Here is a 9,615-nt window from a genome sequence, read left to right on the forward strand (position 1 = left end):
CCATTTGACACTAAGGATATTGGTTGAACAACACTGATAATCCACCAACAAAAAGGACATAGAACTCCTCAAGCATGTTCAGAGGAGAGCCATAAAAATCATCAGAGGGCTGGAGCAATTCCCCTATGAAGATAGGCTGAGGCAGTTTGGGGTTGTTCAGCTTAGAGAAGAGGAGGCTCTGAGGTAATCTTATAGCAGCATTCCAGTATCTGAAAGGGGCCTACAAGAAAGCTGGAGTAGGACTTTTTGCACAGGTATGTAGCGAGAGGACAAGCAGCAATGGTGAAAATGGATTTAGGTCAGACTTCAGGAATAAATTCTTTCCTGTGAGGATGGTGAGGAACAGGTTGCCCTGGGAAGTTTTGACTGCCCCCTCCCTGGAGGTATTCCAAGGCCAGGTTGGTTGTGGCTTTGAGCAGCCTGATCCAGTGAGAAGTGTACTTGCCCATGCCAGTAGGGTTGGAACCAGATATCTTTGAAGTCTCTTCCAACTCCAGCCATTCTGTGATTCTGCAAGTCTTGTCCTTACTGATGCAAGGTATATAAGAAGCATCAATGACCCAGGTCTAAACTGAGAACAATAAAGAATCCTGGAATAGGTTAGCAAAAGCTACTTAGGAAGTGAGGAAACTATGCTTATTCCTGCTTATTCATTGTTCTGTCAGCTCCATGACAAAAATAGTATCTCCCGAAATTTTGATGCTATTTCAGGCATTAAGAAATTCTTAGAAATAAATTCTTTACAGAGAGAGTAATCAGGCATTGGAATGGGCTGCCCAGGGAGGTGGTGAATTCTCCATCCCATGGTCTGGTAACCACGGCAGTAGTGGATCAAGGGTTGGGCTTGATTAATCATCTCAGAGGTCTTTTCTAACCCTGCTGATTCTCTGATTATAAGAAATGTCTAACATGTAGAAGGCATTCGAGGGCAAAGGTGTTCTGTGCTTTTTATCATCGTTATCTTCAATGGCAGAATTGCCTCAGTTAAGCTTTGATTCAGGATTAGTTTAACAAGTTTGGTAAGACCCCACACTACTGTGGAGTGTGACTGCAAGAAAGAAGCTCAGGACTTGATAGCCTTCTTGCCTAACTCCTGTGAAGATTTGGTATCTGAGTTACCATATGAAGATGTAAATGACAAAATAGAGCTTTTTGGAGTAGCTACAAGAGAAGGACACAAGCGAATGTGGGCTGAGAAACCTTTGTGAATGCCGTGAGCAGTGGGTTATAGTTCCTCTCAGCAGAGCTTTTTTCTGCTACTTTGTCTATAAGAAAAATGACATGCACACAAGAGGGGAAAAAAAAAGGGACAAAGCTCTTAAGTGCCATGGACACGTCCTCTCTGGGAGACTTACAGTCATGTATTTTTTTGGGAAGCTACAAATAGGAAGATTTTAAAAAGCAAACAAAAAACCAATCTCAATTTGGAAGTGTTAAAACTGCTAATAGTAAAGAATGAACAATGGGAAAAGGGGAAATCATAGGAATTCTGAACACCAGTAAGGAACAAGCAATGTTTCCAGGGTATGAGAAGTTTTTAGATAACCCATCACTTTCTTTCAGCTAATTGAAGAAGTAAAAATAAAATTAGTGGTTTTCAATGCAGTTTACAATGATGTTGCCAGAAATTAAACAGCCATTGATGAAAGCTAATACTATTTGTTGTTACTCTAACAAGTTAGTAAGTTGGTATTCTTACAAGTTACTGTAACTAGTCAGTCTCATAGCAGTTAGGATCTGGAATAATGGAAATTGGTATGAACAAATGGTTTGCTATGAGGAAGAGGTACAAAACAACTATAGAGTGACCAAGAAGTCACTTCCTGCCACTTGTTAAAATTATAAAAAAAAATTGAGAAGGATAAGACTCTACTCTGCAAACCATTGTGGAATTCAGACTCAAATCCCTATCCTGTTCTCTGCATACAGCTTCCTACACATATGACCCTGTAATGACAGTGGTATGCTAGGACACAGCACAAAGAATTCTAGGTATTGTATTCCTAATTAAATCTAATTCTAAGATAAATTAATTATTTTAGTACCAAATTTTAAAAAAACAGACCAGGGTTCTAATACTTTAAAAGAAAAAAATGGGATTTTTTTTTCTTATGATTAGATTGTGAATGTGTGCATCAGTTTTGTAAGAGAGTTGTGGCTAGTTCTTCACATTATATATTTGTTTTTCTTAACAGTTCAGGACGGCAGCTAAGTGAAGTCTTCATTCAGCTCCCATCTAGAAAAGAGTTACCAGAGTACTATGAATTGATTAGGAAACCAGTTGACTTCAAGAAGATAAAGGTAAGAATCTTTTTATTTAGTGTATGTTGCAGTATATCAATTTCAAATGCAAATCAAAATGTAGCAGTGTGATATGAATGACTCAGAGATGGCATCTCACCATTTTTTTTGTTAAAGCCTACTGGTGAATCTGTAAGTACATCTTTGGTAGAAGAACAAGGATTTCCAAAGGCTGAACAAGGGAATGCAGTCATCTCTTAACTAGCATCACATGTCGGCCAGGTCAGATCCAAAAACAGATTAGATGGAGTTCAGGCATCATGTTGTATTTTAGGCGGTGTACAACTACTTTCATTCTTTCAGCTTATTTTTTTCTGTGCTAGAAAGAAGAAAGTGGAACTCCTTTTGCAAAAAGAACTCTATTTTGGTTGCTCTTTTCTCTTTCAGTTCACACAGTGATTGCTAATTTTTACTCTTACTTGTCTTTTTTTGAGTAATATGTTGACAATACATTTTAAGACTTTGCTGCTTAGGTAAAACTTTTAAAAATAAAGCTTTTAATATGTTGAAATCAAATTGTAATTCAGTGTCCTGTCTGCTGTTTTTTCCTCTTGCACCATCACCCATCCATCTCTTCATTTCCTCAACAAATGCAACAGGAAAGAATTCGCAACCATAAATATCGGAGTCTTGGAGACTTGGAGAAAGATGTCATGTTGCTGTGTCACAATGCTCAGACATTCAATTTGGAGGGATCACAGGTCTGAATGAACCACTTTGTGTTAAACATACAGTTTTCTCTACCTAGTGTTTTCAGTGCTTGTGGGTTCTTATATTATGTATATGAACTCTTTTATAATTCTTCCGTTGAATAGAGAAAAATTCCAGATTTGTAGAATCATCCAGATTTTACTGGATACAGCTGCAGAGTGTGCATGCAGAGAAACTAATTTTGACTCTAATTGTGCAATCAATTTTATCTGATTTGTTGTGTAGATTAGAGCTGCTGTAGGACTATTTGAATCTGTAGTAAAAGGCATTGTGCATGGATTGGTAAATCAGCTTGAGTTTACAACAGTGGATGACAGAATTAGCAAACTTAGGAGAGGAAGAAGAAACACTCACTAGTGAATTCTTCAGTGATACAAGGTCAAGGTTTGTCCAGCAGCAGAGCTTTGTATATGAAGGGTTATACCCTTCGAAGCCTCTGGCTTTTTTTTTTTTAAGCCTGAAAGATAAGTGTCCACAGAAATAATAAATCTCAAGTGAGTCTCAGAGGCTTATAAAGCAAAGTTTCTCATCTCAAACAGCTGTTTCACACACATGAATGTACTCAGTGCTGTGAATTCAGGACACAGACACAAAAGGAGAGACTGCAAAATCTGAATGGCACATGAGAAAGTTGCCTCACAGTACTGTGAAACATAGTCTTGAATAATAATTTTTATAGATGAGGTCCAGCTGGTGTACTGCAGACACAATGGTCAATTTAACCTGGTATAATCCTTAGTGGGTAGAAATTTCACTAGATGGTGCACCTCTGTTTGGAAATAACCCAACCTGTATCAGTGTTGTAGGATAATTTTTCATTCCAGAATACCACCATTAATTTCCAGGCCTAGTATTACTTTTCATAGCATGAAGCCCAAATAACTCATATCTCAGAATTTTTTTTTAGATTTTTGTCTGGGAAATTCTCATACTATTCATTTTGATTTCCAGGGAATTGCAGCACACTTCTGCAGCAGCCCTCTGGTTTTTAAGATGACCTCATGCTCTTTGTAGTACTTTGGGTCTACCTTTGCTCTGAAATACCACTTTTCTTCAGTGAACTACATTGTATATGCACCCAAACAGCTAGTTTAGGTACACAGTGACCTCAGTTGAAATTTTATGTGTTTGTTTTGTTAGTACGATGCATGCTGATTTTCCTTGGAGCAAAGCTGTTCCATCTAAGCTGCAGCCTTATGAGAGAGTTTTTTGTAGGCAGAGACAGGCTTTGTATTTTAAGGCAACCTCAGCAATTTGAAAAGTTTTTTTGCCTTGTAAAGGTCAAATGAAACACAGACACATATGGAGTTAGAATTGCATGTGACTGTTGAAATAGAATTGTCATTAATATTGCCATTTGTCATTAAGGTGTCTGTGCTCCCTTTTTGAAGGAAGTTCTGCTGTCATTGCTGATCATTTTTTCAAACAGTTGGAATTGGTAAAAATATGAGATTTTTAATGTGCATAAATTTTCCTGAAGAAACCCCAGATTTTTCTAAATCAAAATTGATACTGAATATTACAAGTAATCCCACATTAGGAAGGTTAAAGCTTTTATTAAACCTGCTTTATTTCCCTAACAAATTCTGTTTAAGAGCCTGGGTCACACAGATACCTTAAATGTGTAGTGACTGCCACTGAAAAAATACCTTTTGTTTTGACTCTAGAATATATTTAGTCAGAGAAAAGACAGCAAGGCTACTTCCAAAGAACAGTGGAATGTGCTAGGCCTATGCATCAGGGGCTTTGAGATTAATAGCTGACTTACTGTAAGAAAAAAGAAGTACATTGAAATCAGTAGTCATTTGACGTCCATGGAGGAAGCTATGAGGTCTCACAGCCCACTGATGTCATAAGGCAGCTGGAGAAAAGACTTTTCAAAACATTCATGATCCTTTTATATATGTCAAGAAATCTTATCAAAAGCAATCAAACATTTCATGACAAAAAGCACAGCAGTACTTACAGGATGGAAAACAAACTTCAGTGAGATACACTTTTTCTGAAAAGGGCTTGGCAGTCAAACAACAAGAGAGGTTGCATATTTCTTGTAAAGAATTCTGAACAAAGTTTTTCTAATCCGTTTTATTGAACCTGCAAAATGCTAGAGCAGTTTTATCAGCTTTAACATACAGATTGTGTAATGACAGCCAAAAGTCCTTCTGTTATGTTCCTCACAAATAGCCAGTGTCCCTTTATACAAGCAAGTTCGTAAGTGAGCCAGAGTAGTAGTGTGACAGCCAAAGTGGTTCAAAGGATGATGATGATAAAACTGAATACAATCTATGACTCTGTACCCTTCTGTCAACTGTCATTAATTGTCTAGAGCTGAATTATCAGTGCTTATCTTCTGACATTTTATGAAACAAAATGCACAAGCTTATTCGTTAAGGTAATTATGAAGTTACAGATACTCAGCAAGATGAGATTGTTAATACAGTAATCAGAAATGTGTTACAATTCAAGTGTAGTCCTCTTGCACTTGAGAGTCCCCTCATGCTTGAGGTCTAAGAGAAAATCTTGTATAGCCAAGTTATTTAGCAAGCTTCAGAATATCTAAAGACAGGCGCTAAGTTTAGAACAAGCGCTGATAATTGAATTGGTTTAGTTCAGTTTGGTTTAGTTTCGTTTCATTTTTTTCAGTCTTTTTAGACCTGAAAGGGAAGGAGAAGTGAGCTGCTTGGTATAAATTTTGGCATTTCGATTTCAGAAAAAAATAAAGATTAGTTAACAAGGTGGTTAGCCATTTGTGATTATCAACTGTAATACTAGACTGTAACCCACTTTTTAATTAAAATGCTTACTTCTGAAGTGTGTTGCTTTGACCTTTTCCCAAGGTGGTTACTATCAAATGAAAACTAACAGTAGTTCTGTTGGTAATAATAAAAAAATCACACCAACTGGCATTTTAGATGTAGTACCTTTTAAGAGTTGTATTGTTGTGGCTCACTAGTGACAAGTTTCTTCATATAGAGCATGAAAAATTAATGTTGACATTACTTGTAAAATTCATGCAACAGGTATCATTACTCAGTATTTGAAAAGGCCATACAATCTGTGGGTTTATCGTGTCTGTGCTATGAATTTTTGAGATTACTTGACTTCAGAGTTGTGACATGGGTTTGTATTCATACTGTAGATCTATGAGGATTCCATTGTTCTTCAGTCTGTGTTCAAAAGTGCACGACAGAAGATTGCCAAAGAAGAAGAAAGTGAGGATGAAAGCAATGATGATGAAGACGATGATGAAGAAGAAGAATCAGAATCAGAATGTGAGTCCCCTGCTATGTGTATCTGGGAATGGAAAGGGATGTTTTCCATTTTCTGCATGGAAACAGATTATAATATTCTATTTTCAAGTACTGAAAATAATCTTTTAGTAATGTAGCTGCCTTGGATGTTAACAATCAGCTTAGGTCTTTTGGCTTTATGTTCTGGCTACACCTCTCAGAGTATAGTAAACTGTTTTTAAGCCAGAAACAAATCACATGTGATTTGTGAAAGGAGATCTGACTGACTATGAGCGTTTATAAACTTTCTGCTCCTGTTCACATTATTTGTAAATACAAGTGCCTTGAAAGGCTAGAGGTAGCCTTTATCCATGGTTGACAAACCTGTAGGCATGGTGTAACCTATAGAACTCATCACCTGGTTAAGAACCAGATGTTGCAAATATTCTTCAGTGCAACAAGGACTTAAGAAAACTGATTGTTTCAGAAGCAGCAGGTGACACTCATCCAGTCCCTGCAGACTTGGAAACATTATACAGTTTAAAAAGAGGGATCCCTACGTTCCACTTTCTGCCACGCAGTATATGCATTTGTACTGTCCAGCCACCCCATTTGTCTGATTACAGAAACTGTAGTAATTGCCCACAAGCCACTCTTCCAAGTACATCCAGTGAGTGTGCAAAGGATGCAACTGTGGAAATGAGTAGATATTCTGGAATCAGGAATTTAACATGTTCAACTCAAAATCTGCCAGTCATCTTCACATAGCATTTCTGTAGCTTAAAATAAAATAAAAAAATAAAATATAAAATAAAATAAAAAATTGACTGTACAAAATACATTTTTTATGTGCTAGGAAAAAATACTTTTAGATGTGTTTCTTCTCAAAGGACCGTATACTACCATAGACACAATGCATTCTGAGACTGAAACGAGGATACACATGTTTAACCTAATGTATTCTCCATAGTTTAATACAAATTATTGTTACAACTATGAAGAAGCAGAGATCTAAAAGCAAATACCTCTGCTTCATTATTCCATGTTCCACATAAAGTACAGAGGGGAATATATTTTCAGTGTGCTGGAGTGGATTTCTATGAACAGTGACAGCAGTGAAGTTGATAAGTGAAAGTAACAATCATGTATGGTGTTAAATTTTTACAGCAAAATCAGTGAAAGTCAAAATCAAGCTAAATAAGAAGGATGAAAAAAGTCGGGAGAAAGGAAAAGGCAAGAAGAGGCAAAGCCGAGCAAAAGCCAAACCTGTCGTGAGTGATGATGATAGTGATGAGGATCAAGAGGAAAATGTAAGTTTTGCTCACTGAGACTGGAAGTGGTTGCAGTGATTGCATCTCTACCTGTCCTGCTTGCTGTCAAAATTTGCAACTACTCATGCTTAAGCACAGTTTTAATGCGTAATGAAATCATCTTGAAAGATTTGAGCAGGGGTGATTACCTGTATCTCTGTGTGCTTATGAGATGTGGTCTCAGTGCTGAAAGACAAAAAAAGTCTACAGAGTTTGGAGCTTATTTCTCGGAGTTGTTCCTACTTTTATTAAACCTTTAAACTTCATGGTCTGTTTGCTTTTGTCTACAGTCGAAAAACAACTTGATTTTCTTCTCTTTTTCTGTTGTTTTTGTTTTTTTGGTTTTTTTGCGGTTTTTTGTTTTTTTTTTTTTTTTTTGCTTGTTTGTTTGTTTAGTTGAGTTTTTTGAAGGGCTGGGTTTTTTGGGGGTTCTTTTGGGGGGATTGGTTTTTGTGGGCTTTTTTGGCTTGGTTTGGCTTGGTTTGTTGGTGTGTTCTTCTTCTGTTGCAGCAAATGAAAACAGACTTCTTCCCAGTTGTTTTTTAAACATCTGTGTAGAAAGATTATCTGATGTTTCCTGACTGTGTTTTTCTCTCTCTAAAGAGGTCTACAGCAATTAAATGAAATGTCATAAAAGAGAAATATTAGATAACAGAATACCTTTCTTTAGGACTATCTTGATTTGTCAGATGAATTGTCATTTTCTTCCTTTTGCTTACTTTTTGTTTTTCCTTCTTTAACAAATTCCACAGAACAGCTTGCAAAGAATTTCTGACTTGTCTTGTGTCTCTTACCTCTAGGACCAGTCGGAAGCAAGCGGAAGTGATGATGAGTGATCCATAGGGTTTATTTTCTTGGCAGAACTGACCCCTCCCCCTTCTCTTTTCCCTTCTCCTTTCTTCTATCTTACACCCAGTGAATTCATTTTGTCAAATAGACATTGGGTTGTTTCTGTATTCTCATTCTCTATAAATTAGCTTTAGGATAGTGCCAGACAAACATATGATATCATGGTGTAAAAAAGGAAGAAAATGTAACATATTGTGACCAAATGGGCCTCTAAAGATTTTAAAAGAAAACAACGAAAACAAAGCTTTTAATGGAAATTGTGGGTTGATATTATATTTCTATGGGCTGGTTTTAACTTGGTAATGATTTGATTGTGCCTGGTCTTATCAGAGATGTTTTTCAGTGGCATCAGAAAGACACACATAAAAAAAAATCTTTTGTAGCAGTGATAACCAGGAGAAGCCATTAAAAGCCACTGGTTATTTTTTTTCATCAGGCAGTTTTTGAAGTTTTTGGTTGTTCTGCAATGTTTTTTACACTGTGGTACATATATGCAACTTTGTTTAATAGCTTATAAATGTACAGTAGTTAGCCTTCATCCACCTTGTCCCATATACATTTTTCCACTTTACGCTTGACGATCTTCAGAAAAATGCTTTATGAATTGTATCAAATTTATGTCTACTGTAAACTTTGCTTAACTTTTTTTTTCCTCAATTAAAAAAGTTGGGTTAAAAAAATGCTTTTCAATATTGCAATCTATATAGTGTAATGGATGGCTTCTTTCATCAGACTGATCTTCTGTGTTACCAATGTGGATTATCACCTTTTCCCTAAAGTGTACTTAATCTTTGCTTTCTTTGCACAATGTCTTTGGTTGCAAGTCATAAGCCTGAGGCAAATAAAATTCCAGTAATTTTGAACAATATGGTGTCAGTGTTTTCCTAATGAAAATATAATTTGGGTCAATAGATGCAGCCTTGTGTTAAGAATTCCACAGAAGGGGTGAAAAGCAAAAGTCTCCTATAGAGAGCTATACTGTGGTCTGTCCTAAATGTAAAATCAGAACTTGTTCAAATACCATAGAAGTATCTTCAGAGAATGAGAAAAGACATGCAATATGCATCTTTTAAATTAAAATAATAAAATTGAAGTAGTAAAATAATACCTCAAATGTGTAGATCACTACCTAGTTACAGTTGAAGAGATAAAGCAATAAAACAAACATTTCTTCTTCTTTCAGGAAATGTATGTCCATGGGCCTCAGTAATGAA

At 36.4% G+C, this 9,615-nt stretch overlaps 1 protein-coding gene across 4 annotated transcripts in view; it reads left to right on the forward strand.

Moving 5' to 3' along the window:
* SMARCA2 (SWI/SNF related, matrix associated, actin dependent regulator of chromatin, subfamily a, member 2) overlaps positions 1–9,267 on the forward strand; it is a 108,100-nt gene extending 98,833 nt beyond the window's left edge. For 3 of the 4 annotated variants that reach the window (XM_030467985.1, XM_030467986.1, XM_030467984.1), the window contains exons 30-34: positions 2,196–2,301; positions 2,901–3,002; positions 6,152–6,284; positions 7,410–7,552; positions 8,353–9,260. In XM_030467985.1, the coding sequence (XP_030323845.1) occupies positions 2,196–2,301; positions 2,901–3,002; positions 6,152–6,284; positions 7,410–7,552; positions 8,353–8,388 (520 nt within the window). In that variant the 3' untranslated portion in view covers positions 8,389–9,260. Of the gene's footprint in view, positions 1–2,195; positions 2,302–2,900; positions 3,003–6,151; positions 6,285–7,409; positions 7,553–8,352 lie in introns of all 4 variants that reach the window. The other variant, XM_030467983.1, reaches the window with a different exon arrangement.
* Positions 9,268–9,615: the final 348 nt, after the last annotated feature.

The sequence above is a fragment of the Calypte anna genome, chromosome Z (genome assembly GCF_003957555.1).
Source record: "Calypte anna isolate BGI_N300 chromosome Z, bCalAnn1_v1.p, whole genome shotgun sequence".
Taxonomy (NCBI): Eukaryota; Metazoa; Chordata; class Aves; order Apodiformes; family Trochilidae; genus Calypte; species Calypte anna.